This window comes from Epinephelus fuscoguttatus, linkage group LG14 (genome assembly GCF_011397635.1).
Source record: "Epinephelus fuscoguttatus linkage group LG14, E.fuscoguttatus.final_Chr_v1".
Classification (NCBI taxonomy): Eukaryota; Metazoa; Chordata; class Actinopteri; order Perciformes; family Serranidae; genus Epinephelus; species Epinephelus fuscoguttatus.
Window position 1 is genome coordinate 11,032,648 of NC_064765.1, and position 23,338 is coordinate 11,055,985.

At 39.4% G+C, this 23,338-nt stretch overlaps 1 protein-coding gene across 1 annotated transcript in view; it reads left to right on the plus strand.

The window, feature by feature from the left end:
- The first annotated feature begins 2,455 nt into the window (after positions 1-2,455).
- rps6ka5 (ribosomal protein S6 kinase, polypeptide 5) overlaps positions 2,456-23,338 on the plus strand; it is a 30,058-nt gene continuing 9,175 nt past the window's right edge. Inside the window, exons 1-16 of the mRNA XM_049596516.1 lie at positions 2,456-2,744; positions 6,531-6,602; positions 6,787-7,005; positions 7,222-7,337; positions 7,447-7,548; positions 8,544-8,627; positions 8,764-8,867; positions 8,963-9,113; positions 9,296-9,457; positions 11,793-11,918; positions 13,400-13,533; positions 15,700-15,793; positions 16,712-16,882; positions 17,211-17,402; positions 20,723-20,882; positions 22,779-22,942. Of these exons, the coding sequence (XP_049452473.1) occupies positions 2,675-2,744; positions 6,531-6,602; positions 6,787-7,005; positions 7,222-7,337; positions 7,447-7,548; positions 8,544-8,627; positions 8,764-8,867; positions 8,963-9,113; positions 9,296-9,457; positions 11,793-11,918; positions 13,400-13,533; positions 15,700-15,793; positions 16,712-16,882; positions 17,211-17,402; positions 20,723-20,882; positions 22,779-22,942 (2,121 nt within the window). The 5' untranslated portion in view covers positions 2,456-2,674. The remainder of the gene's footprint in view (positions 2,745-6,530; positions 6,603-6,786; positions 7,006-7,221; positions 7,338-7,446; positions 7,549-8,543; positions 8,628-8,763; positions 8,868-8,962; positions 9,114-9,295; positions 9,458-11,792; positions 11,919-13,399; positions 13,534-15,699; positions 15,794-16,711; positions 16,883-17,210; positions 17,403-20,722; positions 20,883-22,778; positions 22,943-23,338) is intronic.

Consider the following 23,338-nt stretch of genomic DNA (forward strand, 5'->3'; position numbering starts at 1 on the left):
AATCCCAATGAAAAAATCAGTTGAAATTACAGGTTGTAGTGCAACAAAATAGAAAAAAATGCCAACGAGGGTGAATACATTTGCAAGACACTTTAGATAATCATTCTGCACATCTGTGCAACTACACTGTAGCTGTCTACAAAATAAAGCCAAATGCAGATACTATAGGCAGACTGACTGAACAACACCTAAATGTGCAAGATCAATACATCATAAAATCATCAGTCTGCTGCAAAGGTGGCATTTGCTGGGAGTAAAAAACCAAACTAAAATCATTTGGACCTTTTCATGATTCAGATATCTGCGTGTCATTAGCAGTTCTACCAAAGAGATATTTCCCCTCTGAAATTCTGTTTGAGCCCCAAAGATGATATCTAATATAACACAAAACAGAAGAAGATAAATGGAAAGTCTGAAAAATTCTTCTTAAAGTTCTTCCTTTATCCTGTATCAATGACAACACAAACGTGGCACCCTGTGTACAAATTGGTGAACTACATTCATTACATTGACCTCCCTTTGGGAAATGGCTCCTTCACATATACACAGGTCACACCGTAGCTGATTGTTGCTGAGTGTCCCTGAAGTTTTCTTCAGGTTTTAGGATGGACAGGAATGATTACAGATTGAAGATAAAGCTCCACTCCCTTTATTCATGCATCCATTTGTCACCAGCAGTACTTTGCATTATTTTGCATTTTTTCCATTGCAGGTCAAAGCTTTTAAGACTCCCTGTAAGACAAACATATCTTTGCGTTATCTCAAATGAAAAAAAGTTAAAGAAAATCACCAAATCCACTTCAATTTATGACCTAACCATGATCTTAATCTCTGGTACCTCAGATGTTTTTATCTCATCTAACAGGAACTGATCATTTTGCTGATACGCTTTTTCTCGCCCAAGAAATTACTGTCTTGCCACAATATATAGCATTCACTGCGGCAAAACAAGATGCTGTGAACTGCTGCTGGAAAATTAAAATTTCATAAAGGTCATTAAATGTTATTCTAGACATGATGTGCCCCCAGGATAATGATCAAGATGTTCCCTTAACTGAACAGTGCTAGTATGATGGTGGAGGAAGTACTGGGACCCTTTCTACTTAGAGTAATAAGTGTTATATTAGTGTTACAGTATCGGATTATTATTAATGATGCAGCACTGTAATAACATATAATATTTTGTAACATGATCATAACATTTTGTTTGTGAAATTTTGATCTTCAGACTAGAGACTTCTCTTTCAAATAGATGCTGTTGGAGTAAATGCCTTTAAAATGTACTGAAGTAGGATTGTAAAGTAATAAAATGGAGTACACACGTAAAACACAAGTTCCTCAAAATTCTACTTAGATGCTGTACTTGAATAGAGCACGTAGTTGCTCATCACTACTGTGATAGTACAAAAAATTTTCATCTTATTTCCTGATATACCAAAGCACAAATTTGTTAGGTATTGTTATATTCCAAGTGGTGAAGTAAAACTTAATATATGTAATCATGTACTGTGCTTCAGTACAATTTTGAGGTGCTGATTCTTGATTATTTCCAATTTCAAATATTATTTCACAGTGCTTTGTTAATACACTATATAATTTAAACTAATTGATTAGGATATAATCATAGATTAGGCCACCCAGCGATATATAAAGTGATTAATAGTAGCTCCACCTCTACCAGCTCTAACAGGTTCACATTAATGCATTGTAGTGCAATATTTTCTCTCAAACTCACAACAATGTACAACACTACATCTCATTGTCATATCTATACAATATACCAGTGATTATAAGGTGCAGTCTGCATTTTTCAACCATTTTCGTTCAGTTTTAGCAACTCTTGTACCTATCTTACTGCTATGCTACTCTATTAGGCACTGGATCACTTTATATCTTGTATATTTTGAATTTCTTGACTGATATTTAATACTCTATGTTTTAAAAACTGGGCCTAGTGTGTAACCCCGACCTGGGGAACCCACTGGTTGCTCTGGTTGTTACTGTTTTTTCTTTAGCGAATGGTAATTGTTGTTACTATACTTTGTGTTACCGTAATGAAGCATTCACCGGCATAGATATAGTTCGATTGAATTGAATCAGTAATTACAATTCAGTAATAAATAGCATAATATACTGAAATGAATTCTGCAGTGTAATGAGTACTTTTACTTTTTTATTTAAAGTATATTTTGATGGAAATACTTACGTACTTTTTCTGGGGTTAGATCTTGGGAGTACATTTTTAATGCGCAATTGATGGCACCTCGATTTTGTCACTTCTGACCTTTGACATCAGTGTGTACGAGGGACAAGTGAAGGCAGCACCAGTCTTCTGAGGAAGGCGGGATCATGTGTCGCAATCACAAAACGAACCAATCAGAGGTCACATTTTCTCATAGCAACCCCAATCAGCGAAGAGGGACTGTCTGGTTGCGAAGGTAGTGGTAGTGGTGGTGTGGAAGAAGCAAGTGTTTCCTCTGGGCTTGCTTGCTGCTAGGTTTAGCAGCAATATTCTGCCCATATATCTTTTTAAGTTTGACGCCTAACTAACAGGCGTTCACTTATCTCGCGTAAAAATTAATTTCCCGCATGTTAACATTGCAAACTAGCTCGCGGGGTGAACGTAACCTTGTCTGAAAAGCATCTTTGAACATAATTGGAACACGAAATTACGATGCCATCCCCGATGGAGGGATCTTCCAGAGAAGGTGACCTCTTTACTGTGAAACATGAGCTGAAAAATGGTAAGTTAGCTGCGAGCTGGGATAAACTTTTAATGCAGTAAATGCTATTCATCGTTTATCTTATAGGGGAGACACGTGCCCTGGGGTAAATGTTAGCTGGCTAGCTTGTCAGAGCCAACTGTCACTGTCAATGGGCATTTGTAATGAGCGCTACCGTTAACGTTACTCAAGTCCAAAAATGGCAGAGGAAGGCTAACGTTAGCTGACTGTCCTTATTACTTGTAAGGCTGCTGCTGTCTCACGCAATTAACGTTACCTAACCATTTTACTAACGTTAGCTAACTGCAATAACCGTGGTCAACCCAGATAATAACATTAGCTTAAGCATGTCGTTAATGTGTAACGTTAACAAGAAGCTTAATCAGACCATCGACAAAGATGTTCAGCAAGTTTTTGCCACTGTAAACGCCTCAACTTAACGTTAATTACCAGCTGTAAATGTGAGCGGGTTTTCCTGTTACTGCATGGTTTGTTAGCGGTCACAGCTAACTTCTGCTTAGCCACCGGAGAGCACACACAGCTGCAGTGCTGTCAAGACTCAAGAGTCAACGTTAGCTTCATTCTGCACATTACACAGGGCTGTGCATGAACATAAGCCACTGTTGGTTTGTTTGATAACGGCAGACAGGTAAATATCCGCGTCTCCTGGCTAGCCTTGTAAACAATACACCCTCAAGCTACAACTGTGACTTTTATTATGTTGAAATAATGCGGCTAAATGACAGTACAAAGTGAAGTAGTGTTGACATGTAGCAACAGCATCTCAAAACAGGACTCCAAATGAATCAACAGGAAATACAGTCATAGTAAATGTTACCATTCCTAGATATTTATGATTGACACCTGAGCGGAGGTGGTTGTTTGGAGTAGAGTGGCATGTGTACTGATTCACTGCAGAGGGCTGCTGAATGAAGTTAGACTCTGCTTCAGCTGCAACTGGTTTATAATGACACATTGTGCTGCTGTTCAGGCTGCAACATGACTGTGCTGCACCCCCATTTACTGCCCTGCCCCAAATATGCAGTCAGTCTAGTTGTCACTGGCACTCGTTTTTCTCTGTGTGTGTATGTGTGTGAGAGAGAGAGTATCAGCTTAGCCCTGTCCTTGGACCCCTGCAGTAGCATTTGACCTAGAAGTGACAATACAGCAAAATATAAGGAGAAGCATACCTGCTAAATCTATTCATTAATCTTCCTGCTATATATCAATGATTTGTGTGTGAAAGTTTTGGAGACATGATTGCTATAGTCAATTAATTGCAGTCATAGTTTTGTTGATGATTTGCACAATAAATAGACAGAATATTCCCTTTCTGAATAAAGGTTGTGTTGAAATGTAGTTGCATTAGATGTTGGGTTTTTAAATTTAATTACTCAGGAAACAAGCATTTACGTGTATCCCCTGTAGACTGAAGAGGTCCCTCTTGTCTAGCAGTAGCAGAATCATCTGGTTGGACACCTCTGTCAGTCTATTAATAAACACCGAAATCAAAGTTGGCCTTGGCAGATGAGCTTGACAAGGGTGTTACGCAATCTGAACCTCACATTTGAAGGACAGTGTTGTTGTTTTGAAATGATACAATACACAGTCAAAGTGTCGTGTGTGATAGTCGCAGCATTTCTTCTCGTGCGTAACGGGAGAAGCAGCGGAAAATATTAAATCAGCCACTTTGATTGCTCAGTCGTCCATTTTTCAGTGGGAGACAGAAGGAATGTGTTCACTACAATGGACATGCATGTCTAAGAGGGTGCTATGCTCAGCCAGCTGCACTGGGAGGCCATGATTTAAAAAAACACAAGGAGTCACTGACAGTGTGTGCTGAATTCACTGAAGATCTCTGATGGTAGATAATGACCTTTTTCTGGTTAATGTAGCAAGTTTGCCTGCAGTTGCATGGAAGATTATCTCATACTATTACATAGCGAGAGGTAAGAGGAGTTAGCTTTCTGGCAGAGGACTTTTTTTTGAAGATCTTTGTTTACTTGAAGGAAGTTTGCTGATTATGTATGTGTTCTGCCCAGTGCTACCAGTCTGCTGCTGTTGGCTGTGGGTTCATTTACCCATCATCCAGAGTTTCCTAACATGTCCAGTGTTTTAAATCGCTGATCCTCCATTTCAAAGCCCACTTCTGCAACCTTTTAGCTTTGACTTTATTCGCCTCAAAGCATCATGGCTGAGAGTCTGTTTGTATCAAAATGAAATGCAAGAATTCATTATTTGTAAAATGGGCACCAGTTACAAAACAAAAAGGATACACAAATTTAAGGTGATGTAATGCGCCTTCTGCTGTCCAGCTTGGCACCAACGACTTAAAACAGCTGATCAGTTTCAAATGTGTTTACAACGTGGCTGAATCAATGGTACTCAAAAGACAATGAGAACGTCCTCGTGATATTAACAAGAAGCTGGTCATTTTTTCACCGTTTTATCATTTAGAGGCAGAAACAGATAATGTAGAGGACCGGGATGTACATTCATATCTTTAAGGGTAAACTATGCAGGATTGTTAGTTACTGTTTGTAACAGTATCGCCAGCGAAAGTACTAAAAGCCAACCCCAGAGTCACTCTTGTTTGGTGTTTCACTTCACTCTATTGTTGTTTTTTGCCGCTATGTCTCTTGGATGCCTGCTGCTTATAGTCTGACACCTGGTTGCTACCTTTTTATAAAGCCCCAACCTCACGTGGTTGCTATCCATAAAACCCATGAAATACCCAAACACAGAAAATAAAAAGGAAATAAGGAAACACAGGCTGAGGGCAGAGTCTCTGCAGCTAAATACACCATCACACATGTCTACTGGGTCATAAGTGATGATTGAGAGGGATTACTTCTGTAGGAGTCTATAGAGTGTTTTATTTATTTATTTAAAAAAAATACTGCATATTATATCTGTATCATTTCGTTTTTGCATGCTATTCTGGCATAATAAGTGAATGGCTTTTAGGTGCTAATTCTTAATGTGGCACCAATCACGGCAGGTGGGAGATTTATAATGCAAATGCAAACAGTAATTGCGGTTGCAAACAGCAGGGCTGTCAGTGCAGTGAATATAAACACACATTTTCCCGTGTTCCAGATAAGCCTCAGGTGGTCAATCAGTGGGGGAAAACACTTAATGTGGAAAATATTCTTTAATAAAATTCTCTCAGTTGAGCTACTGCTGGTGTCTTAAAGTTATGGAGACCATTTATTGAGATTTTATTACCATGTCAACCATTCCTCCAGACTGAGAATCAAATCTCTGTCCTGTTTAATACATGTTTAATCTGTCTTTCCTAACCTCATCTGTTAAGTGTGCTGGTACTTCTGTAACCAGTCAGTTTATCCCATTTACACCATTAAATAACGACGTTTAAACGCCTGACAAGTCCTCCCACTCCCCCCACCTTTCTGTTATGTCTTTGTTTGGTTTTAGTTTGCATATTTGCTTTTGTCCATTGTGTTTTTTCTTCCCTTTTACAATTTATTTAGTTGTTTCAGTTACACTAAAAGAAAAAAATATGTTGAACTGTAAACATGTGTAAACGTAGTACCTGTCCTGCTTTTCACAAGCTACTCCCTGATACTGTGTCTTTATGTTCAGATGTGAAAATATGCTCTCACAATAATTTTTTGAGAGTGAATGACTCCTTAAGGGAACACATGTATTTGACTGCTCTCCAGTAACATACTGATTATTTCTTTTCTTTAGTATTTTATCATTCAAGCCACTTTTTGTTGCTATATGAATTGATTTATATTTACCAGATTTTCTTGTAATATTTTATTTGTGCTTTGACCTCAGCCAATCTGACGGGCCATGTAGAGAGGGTGGGCATTGAAAACTTTGAGCTATTAAAGGTGCTGGGCACAGGAGGTGAGTAAAACCTTTAACTTAAATCTCTCTCTGAAAATGTGACAGTTAGATGATGGTTATCACGCCAGTCTGACATCCCATATTGTGTTTTTGGAATGATAAGCATGTCATACCAGTCTTTTCTGTTCAAGCCTTTGCTCTGCACTGAACCTTGCCCTCTGCCTTTGTTTATTCTAACCGCCAGCGTACGGCAAGGTGTTCCTGGTGAGAAAAGTGAGTGGCCATGATACAGGGAAGCTGTATGCCATGAAGGTTTTGAAGAAGGCCACCATTGTACAAAAGGCAAAGACTGCCGAACACACACGGACGGAGCGGCAAGTGCTGGAGCACATCCGCCAGTCTCCATTCCTCGTCACACTTCACTATGCCTTCCAGACGGATACTAAGCTGCACCTCATTCTCGGTGAGGATATTTGATATGAAACTGCTTTCTGTGTTATGTTTGTATAAGAAAAATAAAAAGTTAATAATTGTCTTTAACCCAGTGAAGGAAATGGGTTTTCACCAGCTGAATGAATCACTGTAAACTAGAATTTAAAACAAGTATTTGCACTTTACTGTAGAACCCACTCATATCATTTTGGATGAAACATGACATGCATGATATCTTTTATTATAGATTATGTAAATGGTGGGGAGCTCTTCACACATTTGGTGCAAAGGGTGCGATTTAAAGAGCAAGAAGTAGCCTTGTACAGTGGAGAGATTGTGTTGGCACTAGAACATCTACACAAGGTAACCCCCAAATTCAACACAACCGAGGCCTCCTGTCTGTTCAGAAGTTATTTATTTATGCTTCCATCTTTTGTGATTCACATGCCCCTCTGTCATTTTGTTGTTGCAGCTTGGGATTGTCTACAGGGACCTGAAACTTGAGAATATTCTGCTGGATTCAAGTGGTCATATAGTTCTCACAGACTTTGGCCTCAGTAAAGAATTCGATCAGGTATAGTATGTTTCAATAATAAGTGTTAGAACCTCTCCTTATCTTAGACTGTTAACCCACACAATCCTAATGAAACAGATAGGTGTTTGAGTGTTAAACTTGGACATTCACTCATATTCCCCAAGACATTGTTAGGGACTATTGCGTTCCGTCATATATTCGCACTTCCATTGATAAATCATGGAAATACAGAGGACCATCTCTTTGGAATCACCTACATCTATCCTGGAGACCAACATCTACATGATCATTATTGAAAGAAACAACTAAAAATGACTCTAATTTGCAAAGATTAACACTTTGTGGATTTCTTTGTAACGCATTTCAGCATGAATATATAAACTTTACTGGGACCTTTCAGTCCAGACAAGTGACTCTGCAGTAGTCACAGGTGTTTATCCACTCCAGCTCCGATCTTTGATTGACTGTGATGGAACTACAACACCTGCGTGGACCCAGTAATTTTAGCCCCTTTGCCGTAGCGATGCAATGGCTGCTGACCACAAAATACTGACCTTTTCCATCAAAGCAGCACTCGTACATCACTCAAACTCCACCCTGAATTTGAAAGAGAGACTGAATAAATAAGAGATACAAAAAAAAGAAGAAACCACTGTAACATTTTCACCGGCCTCTGTGCTGCTTTCTGTGGTTTACTAACCTTGTTTTTTGGTCTGTCCGTGACATGGAGAAAAAAAAAATAGAAAGGCGTTCTCATTCTCTGCAGAGCCCTGTACAGTTCTCTGGTCTACTGACAATGGGAAAGCAGTCTATCATCTATTCTTAACAGGTTTTTCTGTGTTTAAAGTAAGTTATGTTAATGTCCTGTGTTTTATTATATATTTAATACTTTGAAGATTTGAAACCAAGTCTTTCAGGGGCTTTAATTGTTCTCTTACAGTCTTGCAGGCACAAAGAAGACTAAGATTCTCTGTCTTTTTTGTCATATTCAGTTTCTAAAATGTGTCTATTGATTTGTGCCTTTGTTAAAACAGGTGGAAAGGGCGTTTTCTGTCTGTGGCACCATTGAATATATGGCTCCAGAAATCGTGGAAGGAGGAGAGTCTGGACATGACAAGGTAATTTTAGGTTTTATGCCATCGTGTGTTCGATCGAATGAAGCAGCTGTATTCCTGAATGTGTGTGCTCTCCAGTGAGATTTTCCTTCGAGTCTGTTAAGCTAAAATCACAGGTGTTTGCTTTTATGCATGCCAGGCGGTGGACTGGTGGAGCCTCGGCGTGTTGATGTACGAGCTTTTGACTGGCGGATCACCCTTCACCGTCGATGGAGATGAGAACTCGCACACAGACATTGCCAAGTATGGATTCTCCCTGATTGTCAGCCACAGTTTTCAGCTCGCCTTCATATAATCACTTTACAGCTCTGACCATATCTGTCTCACACAAACCACAGGAGGATTTCAAAAAAGGATCCTCCTTTCCCCAAAGACATGGGACCTCTGGCCAAAGACCTCATCCAGCGACTCCTCATCAAAGATCCAAAGAAGAGATTGGGCTCAGGTCCTAACGGAGCAGAGAATGTAAAAAAACACCCATTTTACCAGGTGGGTCTCATCGCTTGTCTTGAGTTCTTCACAATATTTAGAAAAACTAAAAGGCAGGTGGGCTGTTACTCCACATAATGGGGCTGCCTTGAGTGAACAGCATTTAGGAGGTGTTTGTATAAGCTATGTTAATAAGGATGGGGATCAACCACAATGTTTTTTTTCTTCTAAACTCCCTTTAGAAAATAAACTGGGAGGACTTGGCAGCTAAAAAGGTGCATGCCCCGTTCAAGCCAGTGATTCGGGACGAGCTGGACGTCAGCAACTTTGCAGAGGAGTTCACAGAGATGGATCCCACATACTCCCCCGCAGCTCTGCCTCAGAACTGTGACCGCATCTTCCAGGTGGGAGAATGTTAAGAGAATTAAGTAGGGCTGGGCGATAAAACGATGTTGATAGGGGGTCGTGATAAAATTTATGTTGATAGTGATGATACATTTGGGACATTTTTACTCAGTATGAATCTAACAGCCAATCACACAGCAGAAAAAAATGCAACAACAGCCAGTGTGCTGCCTCTCTTTTCTGCCTCTGCTCTCAGAGGGCGGAGCTATGCTTCAGAATTTAAGAGCAGAGCCCAGAGTGGAGGGAATGAAACAAACTTTAGGATTTTTTGTAGGCGTCACTGACCACAATACTCATTATCCAAAAGTGCAACAAAGGGAGACAGTATGATTCATTTATCAAGCACATGTTGAACAAGCGGAGGACAGACTTCGGCCATGCTGCCGACAGTAACTTGCTGCCTTCCCCCACGCCTGGTTTGTCTTACACAGCCACAGAGCTCATTACACGCTAACTCCATGTCAATTGTGAATTGGTTTTGATATCTCAAAACCAAAGAATAGTGGATTATGACAGTCCTCAAACTATGTCCTCTCTCAGTACCGACCAAGACCGACATTCAACAAATTGAGAGTTACAGATGTAACCAAGGTTCTATGAATTCTGGATGACCTCCAATTCGATCACCTGAAAGGTACCAGCTCAGTGACCACACAATTATTTTAATATGTTACAGGACAAGCCAGCTTTTCTACGGCAGATAAAGCATATTTGCAAACTTAGTCTAAATGTTTATGCATAAATGTTATTAAATATATTGTTTTATTACTAAAGATATTGTAAACAAGCCATGTTTTATGTTAAATAAACATTATTCTAAAGTTTAACTGGTGAGCGCTCTGGTTCCTTCAGGCTTCAGTCGTTATCAGGATTCTCTTTAAACTGGCAGCTTTATCAAGTTATACATTGTGATAAATATCTATATTGATTTAATATGGAAAAAAATATCATTATAATATATTTTGCCATATTGTCCAGCCCTATGTAAGACAACCAGACTATTTTGTTGCTGTGACTTATTGTTTGTGTTGTTTACAGACGGGAACATTCCTTTCTGCTCCTCACAGGTCATTGCACAGGCCAGCATTTGTATTTGCATTTGCTTTGTGCCGATGTTTGTCTGGGCTTTGGTTGCAGGCAGTGTGAAATGTTGACACGGATGAAAAATTGCATTATACATTATCCACTTTTTGTCTGTGACTATATTTGACATACTCCACAGCAATTGAAGTAATCAAGTGAAGTTTTGAATGTCCTCAAAAGGTTGCTGTAAGTCAACATGAGTCTGTCTGTGTGCACTGGTATTCAAATTGACTAAAGAGTCTTTTATTGGAGTAATTGCTGCCATATGCAGCTCTTATTGAAGTAACAGATGTGAATGACTATTTTTGATGTAGCTTTGAACCATAATATGGCCCACAACTCTGTGCCAGCTGATGGCTGTCTGATGTATTGCATGAAATTTCAACTCTGATTGCCTTCTGGATCCTTGAGCTCGGCAGATCAATAGATCCATTAACGGGCTTCTCTCATGGAATAAAAGGTTACACTTTGAGAGCATCACCACGTCTGTCTCGGTTACGCCTTCAGTCTTTGATTGCCAACTTCATCTTGGCTTTTTTCGCTCTCAGCTGCCATTCACATAGTCTGAAATTTTGTGGTCTTTATAATTTGCAAGCCTAGCAATCTCTGAGATAACGACAGCAATCCCAATTTTAAACCGTGCACTTGCTCCCCCACGGTGCCTCACAAAACAAAATTAAAATTGCATTAAGAGCGCCAAGATGTAATTTCACAGCAGAGCAATCAAATATTCAAGCCCGGCAATTTAGGGCATCTCATTCATTCACCACCCATCCTTCCGTCCATCCATGGCTGTCACTACATACCACACAGCTGTGTGTGTGTCGGTGAAAAAAGGGAGAGAGAGATTAATGCCAGCTCAAAGCTTTGGGCTCCCCACAGCTGGAATTAAACAGGCAGCGCTCCACAATGACAGGTCTAACAATAGGAACAGCTGGACGGCCACTGTCACTCACAAATTAACAGAATTGGGTTTATTGTGGAGCTGTCAGGCTGCTTTGACGGAGAAACGTTTGATGAAAAGTCTGCAACAGTTAAGTTTTACAGTAAATATGGAAATGTCTAAAAACACAAAGTGTCTATAAATATCTGTGCTATATAAAAGAAAGTTTAATCGGTGGGATTTTACTGCTGCAGGGTATATCTGTGGCTTTTAACTGCAGGAGCGGATGTTTCCTTTCCCTCTGTCCTTAAAGTCCAGCCCTCACTTTAAAATGTAAACACATAGAGTTCATGTGTTTCTGTGCGCAGGGCTACTCTTTCATGGCCCCCTCCATCCTGTTCAAGAGGAATGTGGTGATGGACGACCCTGTCCAGCTGTGTGGGGGCTCTGAGAGGCCGGGCTCTGCTGCGGTGGCCCGCAGCGCCATGATGAAGGTAAGATGAATGGACTTGGATCCCCCTGCACAAACACACTTAAGCTAATGGCCGCTGTCACAGACAGATGAGGGTTTTTTCCCCCTCTCCTCTCCATTCCATGAGAACTTTTTTTTCTGCTATACTTGTTCTACACACTCAGATTCAGTTTTTATGAGGCATGAGGCCTGTTTATTTATATTTGTTTGTGACTGCTCTTGTGTGTCTGTATAACGTAATGCTTTTTGTCAAGGCAGCAGTGTGTTGCCTTTTGTGGACTCACTGGGTTTCAAGCTTTCTCATCGACATCCTGAGTACTCACTGGTGTGATGATTTAAGTGATATGAAAGTGAGCTGTTTGCTCTGTTCAAGATTTGTTGTTTGTAATATTGGTGACAGGGACTGTAATTAATATTTTTAATGCCTTTCAGTTGAGGCCAAAAGGCTTTTAGAAATGTTTAATTAATCAACAACATGCCGGAGTATTACATTGAATTTCCATTAAAAGCAATCTGCATTTTGGCTTGCCTGTGAGCCTGGTCATAGTCTGCTACTCTTTTCGTGTTTACACACCTTAGAAAGGGGAAGTTTCAGCCGAGCAGTCAGGCAACAATGTGCTCTAAATGTGCTTACACCTCCAACAAAACCTCATCTCACTATGCTTTACAGGTTTTTACACCATCTTCTAAGAAGCTAGTTAACTGTTTCTTGTCCTGTGCTGATCTTCAGTACCTTAGTACTGATTTGGAAATCGAGATCTCTTACCATCTGGCTGCTGCTATGCACATTTGCCACTTCTACTTTTTTCTTAACTGAATTTGGACAACATTGCACAATAAGAGAAGTTTACTGGCTTCCTCCTGAAGTGTTTTTTCATGGACTGTTGCAGTGATAAATGTTTTATGATTACAAAACAACATGTCTGAATTTTGTAATCACATAGAATAGGCAACATTTATTTATTTTTTTTAAATAGAAGTTTAAATAATTCAGGTTTTCGACTATTGTCAATGATTATTAAATTAGGTTGCATGTTTAATGTAATTGTTTTATCTTAAATTTGAGGAGACATAAAAGAAGACATTTATTCCTCATAGACATGAATTGAGTCTTTGTTTGGAGAATAAGACATAACATGGATTGTAAAGGAAAGTACCAACGTCATGACCTGTGTAATAGAAGTAACAGTATTTTCCATAGAAAGGAAAAGCAGCTGTAGAGTTCATATTCAAATAAATGGCGAAATAATTTGATGTGCACAGGATCACCAGGAATTTACAAAATATGTATTTAATGTAATCAACATAAATTAAGCTAAAAAATATTTAATGTTTTATATTTTAGAATAAAAATACTTGAATACCACATTTTTATTGAAGACCTAACAACACTGAGGTCATTCTTTTATTGAGGTCATTGCAACTATCAGACGCTTCAGTGTTTCCTTTGCTTTAAAATGTATATTTGACCAAACAGCTTTTCCTCCACCGTTCTCTCTTCAGGACTCACCTTTCTACACGAGTTACGAGATGGACCTGAAGGACAGTGCTTTAGGAGAGGGAAGCTTCTCCATCTGCAGACGGTGCACACACAAGAAGACCGGACAGAAATACGCAGTCAAGATTGTCAGCAAGAGGTAAAAACTTGCATCCTGCTTGCTCACGTGTGTTGTGCCTTCGGCTGTGTGATGTTCATAGTTACACTAAATAAATCAGTCAGCCACCCTCCTCCTCTTCTTGGCAGAGCTCGGACCCTTGTCAGCCAACTCTACACAAAATTTTACAAAAATATAAAATTAGTATCTTATTTTTAACTGATGAATGCAAAAATAAAGCCATAATGTGACTCAGTTACATAATTTATAAGGTTTTATCTGCCCTATTGCTCTGTTAGGTGCTGCCAGACGTGGGTTTAATAGATGTTAATACGTCTCTGCTCACAAACCTGGTTGTTTTTGCTGGCAACTGCTACAAAACAGGCTTTGATAATGTGTGTTGACTGCAGTCCTACACTACACTCCTACACTCCTCCACTGGCAGTGTGGCACCAGATATTACTAATAAGAGTAAGCCTCAGTGGGACAATCTGCGTGACACAAACACATATTTCTGAAATCTAGAACAACATGTTCAAATAGTACATCACCCTTTGCTCACAGCATCACGTTGTTTCTATGGAAGCCCATTTCTGCCAATGTGACAAAAAAAATACAAGAGTCATCATAATGAGAAACTTTCAACCTAATGAATTAGTTTCTGAAAATAATGACATTTCCAAATAATGAAACTTTCTCAATCTTATTTATCTCAATATAATGACTTTGTATTTTAAAAAAATTCATTCATTATCTGTAACCATTTATCCTGTTAGGGGTTGGGGGGGCTGGAGCCTATCCCAGCTGATATTGGGTGAGAGGCAGGGCACACCCTGGACAGGTCACCAGACTATCACAGGGCTGACACATAGAGACAGATAACCATTCACACTCACATTCACACCTACGGACAATTTAGAGTCACCAGTTAACCTGAATGTCTTTGGACTGTGGGAGGAAGCTGGAGTACTCAGAGAAACCCAGGGAGAACATGCAAAGTCCATACAGAGAGGCCCCAGCCAGCTGAAACCCTCTTGCTGTGAGGCGACAGTGCTAACCACTACCTGACCGTAATAATGAGAAACGTTCTCAAGGTAATGAGTTAGTATCTCAAAATAAGTTTGAGTTTTTCAAAATATTGCTAGTATTTCAAAATAATTGGTTAGTATCTAACAATGTTGAGTACTGTAAGTATCTTAAAATGACAAGTATCTCAGAATAGTGAGAAACAACTTAGTGTTTCAAAATGATTACTTAAAATCATTAAAATATAAAATAAAATAAGAAATAATTTGTTAATTCTCAAAATGAGAAACTTTCTCAAAAGGATTATTCAGTGTCTCAAAACAATGAGATTTCCCAAAATAATGACTTAGAAACCTAAAATAATGCCTTTGCACACTGAGTCCGTTTTTTGTTTCGTCCGAAATTGTGGCACGTCTAAAAATAAATACGACCTCACATTGTGTGCAGTCCATCATTAAAATTTTTGGAACAGGTTTGATTTTCTGCGTTTTTCTCGTCTGTCAGAAGCCTTTAAAGACACTTGACCAAGAATCAGTGTGTGTGTTATGATTTTTTTTTGGATGACAGATTAAAAAAAGACACGTTCGAAAAAACAGACTCAGTGTGCAAAGGCATTTAGTATCTTCAAGATCATTTCTTATTATAATGATATACAGGATCTCTGTTCCATCACATTGGCGAAAATTGGCTTCCATAGTTTCTGTGTCAGCAGGAGTTTTGGGGTGTAAATCTGAACTTAAAAACTGATACAAATGCCTCTGAAATAAAGAATGTGAGAATTAGAGAACTGAACCTTGTAGGCTAACCAAGGTGCATTGTGGGAAATTACCAAACAGGAAAAAATGACCTCCCCACACCAACCACTGTCAAAAATGATACTGTACAAATTTCATACAAAAACTAGTCAGTTAATGGGTGATACTCTGTCTTCTTCTCTAAACCCTGCTTTTGCTTCTTTTAGTATATTTTGTTAATTTTATTATTTGCTAATGTGTAGTGTAAATGCAGTTCTGCATAAGTTAACAACAGTTGCCCCGTTTTGACTAAACTGACATTTTAAAACCTGTTAAAGGAAACAAAACCTGCCCTCTGAAAAGTCAGTTTCTCACTCTACTGTGTGTGCGTATGTGTATTTATGTTGTATTTCATGACAGTTATCTGGCTTCCTGCTTGTTTTTGCAGGATGGAGGCACAGACTCAGCGGGAAATAGCAGCCCTGAAGCTCTGTGATGGCCACCCTAACATTGTCAAGTTACATGAAATTTACCACGACCAGGTAGGATTAATTGCGGCGGATACATTTGCCACCATAAATTGTGTTTTACATGGCTCTCTGCGGAGCCTGTGGGGACCGCAGCCTTATTAAGTCCTTGAACTGGAACGAGGCAGATTAATGGGGAGGCTGGAAGCCCTCAAGGTCTTTCTTTATCTCTTCATGTATTGTCCCATAAACATCTCTCTATGTGCTCGATATCTTACACCAAACGTATTTTTAAACGGCAGCTGTGCAAACATCCATTTTGTGCCACTGAACAGAAACAACCTAGATTTCCTCGCGTTGCTAATCACACTCAAACCAAACTAAGTGCGCATGTGTTCTAAATGTACCTAGGATATTGGGAAGGTGTGTCCGTGTAGCTGACTGTGTACAGGTTCATTAGCCGAGGTCCTTCAAGCCCAGGAGCACCACTTTAGTCCTGATGAGCTCAGTGGGGTTATTACTGTACCTCAGAGGCCTGTGACCCAGATCAAAGCAGCGCTGCCTCGCCTCGCCTCAACCCAGTCCTGCCTTTGTTCCCCAGACCCAGCACTAATGAGAAACTCTACCCCGCCGCCCAGGCACATTATTCCCTTCCCACTTTGTTTGGCCCCTTTCACTTTTACTCAATACCATTATGGTTTGATCTCAGCATCATGGGATCAAGGATGGGCTGTTTTTGTTACATATATTATGCAACAGAAAAATTCTTTCCCACCATTTCCTATGTTAACATTCAGTTGTTTTTAATATGAAGCTGTGAAAGCAAGATTGATTTTACATTAGAAAGCTTACACTTTTCAATATTTGTTTAATTGCAAACCTTCTAGGAATGTTTGCACAGTCTGCTCTAGTGTTGCAAAGCATGCCAAAGATTAAAGGCTGGGTGTGTCAGAGGTTAGTGTTAAGTGTTAATATATTATCTGTTTGCTGTAGCTCCACACGTACCTGGTTCTGGAGCTGCTCGGTGGAGGCGAGCTGCTAGAGAGGATCCGCAGAAAGCAGCATTTCAGCGAAACAGAGGCCAGCCGCATCATGCGAAAACTGGTGTCGGCTGTCAGCCACATGCACGACGTAGGAGTGGTGCACAGGGACCTTAAACCGGAGGTATTGGACGTAACACTCAGCAGGACTGTTGCTTGAAATTCTACTCTGTATGAGCACAGTTTGTGTCTCTGTGGTGAATACAGACACACTGGATCATAAGCTTTTAAAACACAATTACTGTGTTTTTCTGAACTTTGTATGATCTGTCGTATTGTCATTCTGACTCTGCAATCTTCTGCAAAACAAGACTAAAATTGTTTGACCCTAACGCGGGTCAAAAGCACCTGGTCAGACAAGTCTTGATGTCCAATTTAGTAAGCTCTCGAGTGGACCAGTTTTGCTGAGCACAAAGAAATGATTGCTGTCCGTGTCTCCAATTGCTTTGCAGAACCTGCTCTTCACAGACGAGAGTGAGAACTCCGAGATAAAAATCATAGACTTTGGCTTTGCTCGCCTCAAACCACCAGACAATCAGCTCCTGAAGACTCCCTGCTTCACCCTGCAGTACGCTGCGCCAGAGATACTCAAGTACGACGGCTACGACGAGTCCTGTGACCTGTGGAGTCTGGGGGTCATTCTGGTGAGTGGGTGTGGGACGACAGAGCCTTGCTCAAGTTAAAACAAAAATTGAACTGATGGAGAATCATTCATTATTCAGCTTAAGATTATCCTGAGGGGAAAGAAACATATCAGCCCGTGATCTCAGCATTTCCGCAAGTGTTTTGTTTCACAGCAGTTGAAACAGAAATCACCAACATTGTAACAGGAAAAGAAAAGTTAGCCTACAATACTTATTTTTTCTTCAATGAAAATACAACATACAACTTAGTGCTGAAACAAGTGGTCCATTGATTAGTGAGGTAATCAATTTAAAATCAGTCTGTGACAGCTGAGTTATTAATCAAGTAAAAAAAAAAGTTGTTTATTGTCTTTAAAATGTGAACATTTCCTACTTTCTTCGTGTCAGGGAAACAACTACATCTTTATTATGAAGAATAACTGAACTGTTTTAAGATAATCAGCCCTTCATTACACATCCTTTGAATGAGCATAAATTTTATCCAACAAATGTATAAAACAACCGTTAATATAACCTTCTTATACATGGAAAACGTCTTTTAAATAATGATAACTGCTTCAAAAGCCTTTTCACTCTATATAATATATCATGATTCCCTCTCTATCTCTATTCATATGATCAAAAAATTAGAGAAGCACTGATTGTGAAATTCTGGGCCAATACCGATGCAGACTTTTGTTTTTGTTCATATTTATTTCCCCTTTTGAGTCAGGGAAACAAAGAAATCTTGATTATAAAAAAAACCTCTGTATTTTATAATAACTCTGTTTTATATTGCTGTGAAAACATCAACAAATTTCTCCTTCAAAAAACTGTATTTATTCAAGTTTGTTTTGAAAAACTACATTTTACAAGTTGCACTGAACACATCATGAGAACATTACCCTCTCGCAATAGGATTTTTTTACTAAATAGAGCTGAATGCAGTATAAATTAACTCAGTGCAATCTCTGTTAGCTGTTAAATCGGTTAGCTGTTAACGTTAGCTAGGTGTCCTCCCGCTGATTTCAACATAGATTTGCTGTTCACAGTGAAGCATTATTGAGACAAGAATAGGTCGGATAGTGGGTTTACTTCATTCTTTTGACCTGACGGTGTCCTGGGGAAAATCTCTGTACGTCCTAAACATATTTTCTATTATCCCCGTTTCAATGGGACACAGGTAGTCTCAAGTGCTGATTTTTAGCCTGTGAAAAAGTGATGTGACAACAGAAAAACATCGGCCACTGCCATTGGTGAATGTCATCTTATTTGCCTTTAGGCCGATGGCAGCCAACAAGGTGAATATTGGCCGATATTGATAGTCAGCTGATAAATCCATAAGTTCCTAGCAAAAAAATTTACCTGGAGGAAATGAGGTTAAATGTTTGGGGTTTTTTTGTTTTTTTTCATTTACTGTTTTATTAGGTTTTCTTCTAAGAACAGACGCAAGTGTAAACGGGACACAAAGTCACATTTAAAGTAAAGTAAACTAAAAAACAAAAATCCTTGTTAAGTAAAAAACTAAATCTATAAATATACATACACACACATGCACGCACATGTGTATCTATACACATATACACAGACATATATACACCTGTATAAACACACACTTCCATATATGTACACATTCTAATCAACCTGAATAAATCTTGCAGTTAGAGGAAAAGGGAATTATTTTAGGTTGAGAGATTTGTCCATAACATATTACTACTATATTATTACTACTATACAAAATCAGGCCTAAATTTTCATCGAATATATCAATATGGGTTGAGATTTAAGGTTTTAATCCCAGGGTGTATTTAAACTTTAGGATTTACAGTACACTTTGTGGTAACTTATAGTTGTAGCACAGAATGTTTACATTATGCTCTTAAATATTTAATATAATTAGGTCAAAAGATACTGAGGATACTTACAACCCCACATCAAAATTAAACTTTCAGTTTGATGAAGCTGATGCTGCTCAGTCAGGAGTAAGATTAAATAACAGATCATTGATTGGCCCTATTCAGGAGCATGATTATTTGTTCACAAGTATATGCCTACTGAAGACTATCACGTTCCACAATGCTCCAGGAAAGTGACCTGATTATGTAAATTTGTAATTTGTAAAATGTTTTTAAAACCAACAGCTCCGAGCTGCACTTTAAAGTTGTTTTTCATCATAATGTTAAGTGAAGCATTTCTAAAACCAAATTAATGTTTAATCATGAGCTCCATACAGTGATGATTTGTTGATGTTATCCAGTTTATGGTTCAAACATTTACTGCAGGCCATTCTGATGAAGCAATCAGCTGTTATTTTAACTGATTCTGGCTGTAGTTTAGGCTTTCAGTGTGTGTGTGTGTTTATGTGTGTGTTGGAGGGCTGTTTGTGCACATAAATGCGCACATGTATGTATGCATGTGTGTGCATGTTCTGTTTAATCTTATTTGCATGATATTCATCTCCCACTCTTGTTCAGCACGGCAACCTTCAGCATCCTGTGGTGAGCTGACACAGTTTTAGCGCTCACCACAGAGTGAAGAGCAACCAGCCCGGCTCTCAGGGCTGGTTAGGGCTGCGCTAATATGAGATGTTGCTTCCCGGTAGCGGAAATGTCATCCTTATTCAACCTTTTTCTGTGTGGAGGAGAGGAAATTAAAAGAAGAGGTAGAGAGGAGAAGGAGAGGGCACACGGGGGGGGTCGGAGAGTCGAGAGAGAGATTTCTATACTCGGCCAGTCATCTGAACAGAGTCTGGGCGCTCTGTGCTAGTGTTGTTTTGCACTGACGCCCCCTGGGGGGATATGGGAGTAGTGTGCCTCATGGAGCTTTGATGAAATGGCTACTGACAAGCTGTGTGCACAATGCCCTGGAAGCAAAGTAAGCAGACACAGAGAGGGAGGGAGAGACGGAGAGGCAGAGATCAGGACAGATCCTCCACTGCCAAAAGGGCTGTTCCCAACTATTGTCATTTTAATGAGAAATGTGAGGGCAGATGTAAGCAGGGCAAGGTGAGAGTATCCTGTTCATTCAGCTGAGCACACAACACTCCTGTTTAGTGCTGGTTCACCCACGGTCAACAACATGCAGCATAACAGTGGAATAATGTGCACAGTCGTGATCGGTCAAGAGCTCTTAAAAAGCATGTTGTTATCTCAACAGCAGATATGATTTAACACCAATACCTGGTTACTTTACCAGCTCATCTTAGGCGACATGATTGACAATAACAACCACTTTCTGTGCCACACTGACTGCACAGAATGTTTAGATTCATGTAGATATGCCTGGAAACTGTATTTATGATGTTTTGACAGCAGATTGTGTGGTTTCCTTCCTGTTTGCAGTACACCATGCTGTCTGGCCAGGTGCCTTTCCAGTGTCAGGAGAAGAGTCTGACCCACACCAGTGCTGAGGAGATAATGAAGAAAATCAAACAGGGAGACTTCTCTTTTGAAGGCGAGGCCTGGAGGAATGTGTCCCAGCAGGCCAAGGACCTGATTCAAGGTGAGGATGGAAGTGGTGGATGGTCTGAAATCTGATGTCTTGATGCATTTTGGGTGCAAATTGATTCATTCAGGGCTCTTGTCGTTTGGGAAACGGAATGGCAGGCAGGACCATGACCATACCCAGGCTATAAAACAGACTTTGCTAACTGTGCCAGCTGTGGGGTGGTATTTCTAAATCATGTGAAATTGCCTGGTAATACTCATTCTCAGAACCCATCAGCTGTATTCAGCGTCTGACTTCCGGCAGCCTCTTGGGGCAGACCCCTGATTTTTTTGGCATTCCGGGTTTGAGGAGGCCAATTTCCGTTTCCAACTTCCATTTATATATAAGTAAATATGCTGAACCATTGCGATGGATTCAGAGTTTGCACTGACGCCAATTATGTTCCGCCTCGTTAGTTCACCGCACGGAGCGTTTAACCTGGCAACAACTGCAGCCGGCTCAAACATGATTGATCAGTATCACGCAGACTACAAACAGCCTAGCACTGGAAACCAGGGCTCTTCCGCTCTTCTTCTGGACGCAAGATCTCCAGTGTTTGTCTACAGACTCCACATTCACTGAATGTAGAGTCTGTATATACAGACTAGGTAATACTAGACCTGTGTGAATACAGCTTTCATGACAAAATTTTAGGAAATTGTTTTACTGAAGTGTGTCTCAAATGTAAAGTATGTAAAATACTGTATTATTATTAAATATGTTATTATTATTATTAATACTGTATTTTGTCAAACCCTCTTCCATATTTAGACAGTAAAATGGACTGATTTATCAGCTGAGCACTGGCCAATATTCATCGTATTGATTGCCATTGGCCTATCAGCAAAGAAAGTGACATTCACCAGTGGCAGTTTTGTGCCAGCTGAAAAGCAGAGCTCAAGATTAACGAACCAGGGACAATAGAAAACATGTTTGGGATGAACAGAGATCTTCAGGAGGATAACTAACGTTAGCTTTTAGCTGTTAGCAGCTGGTGGCCAGAACTGACAGTGAATGGAGGTTGCATTGAGATACATTATGATACATTCAAGTGTCTTCGGTAAAAATGAGTATTGGTCAAAAGTTAATTATAATATTCTCATGATGCGTTTCCATGTAATCTTGTAAAGTGTAGTTTTTGGCAAGAGGCTTTGTTGGAGGGAGAATTTTTTTGATAATTTTACATCAATAAAAAATAGATATTAGAAAGGGAATTGCAATAAATATAGAAAGAAAGGCATTTGAGTCTGTTTTTAAAATGTTTTTTATGTGAGAGAAGTGTATTTTAAAAGTTGTTTCATAAATTTGTATGATTTAATTTGTGCTCAAGTCGTGTAATGAAGGACTGTATGACTTTAAAACAGTTCAGTTATTTTTTATAATGAAGATTTCCTTGTTTCTGTGGCACAAAAGAGGCATAAATAACCAAAAAATAAAAATAATTTTTACTTTTTACATCTGTTTCAGTATTGGTCCAGAATTTCCGTGCATCCGTTATAAGAATTGTAGATGTAATTTCACTTTTAACTAAGAGTGAGATGAGTTGTGTTACTTACTGACAACACTGTTTTGTTTTCTCAAATTTTAGATGTAAACTAATGTGATTTTTTTCCTTATTGCTTTAGAAAACACTTTTTGTTGTATATAGAGTTGGTGTCTGCTTTAAAAGACAGCCAGTTTTGGAATGACGGCATGTCTAAAAATATTCTGTGTTTTAAAAGTTCAATTTTATCAGCTGGTTTCAGTCAGCTATTGGTTTACATTGGGATTACAGAATGATCTTTTAACCCACAAAGTAGCTCACAGTGACTGAGCTACCTGAAGAAGAAATCACTTCGTCCTCAGGTAGCTCACCTCCTAACTCTTTTATTTAGAGTGCTAAAGGTAATTATCTGTGTCTTGTTCCCGCAGAGCTGCTGACGGTCGACCCAAACAAGAGGATTAAGATGTGCGGCCTGCGTTACAATGCCTGGCTCCAGGACGACAGCCAGCTGTCCTCAAACCCGCTCATGACCCCGGACATTCTCGGCTCCTCCACTGCCTCTGTCCACACTTACGTCAAAGCTACCTTTAATGTAAGAAGTGACCAGCAGTGCGCGCTTGTTTGAGATGTAGGTCAGGTCAGGAGCTTTGGGCTTCCTGTTGTGAAATTTGGGTTGTGTTGAACTATCGTTTCCAGCCTACAGCTCAGTGACTGTACAGAAGCACCTCTTAAACACAGACCTTGAGATAGAGATTAATATTATTTTAAGTGAACTGTGAATTCTCCAAAATAAAACAGGTATTTTTCACAATTTACTGTCAGAGAAGAGAAAATAACAGCAGATGGATCAATATTGAAACTAATTCTTATTTGCAGCCAGGGGTCGTCAAAATTCTGTCATAATCCATTGTTACCCGTCATTTTAATTAAATTTTTTAATGAAAATAAGACATATTTAATATCGTTTGATTTCTATTTTCTAATAATT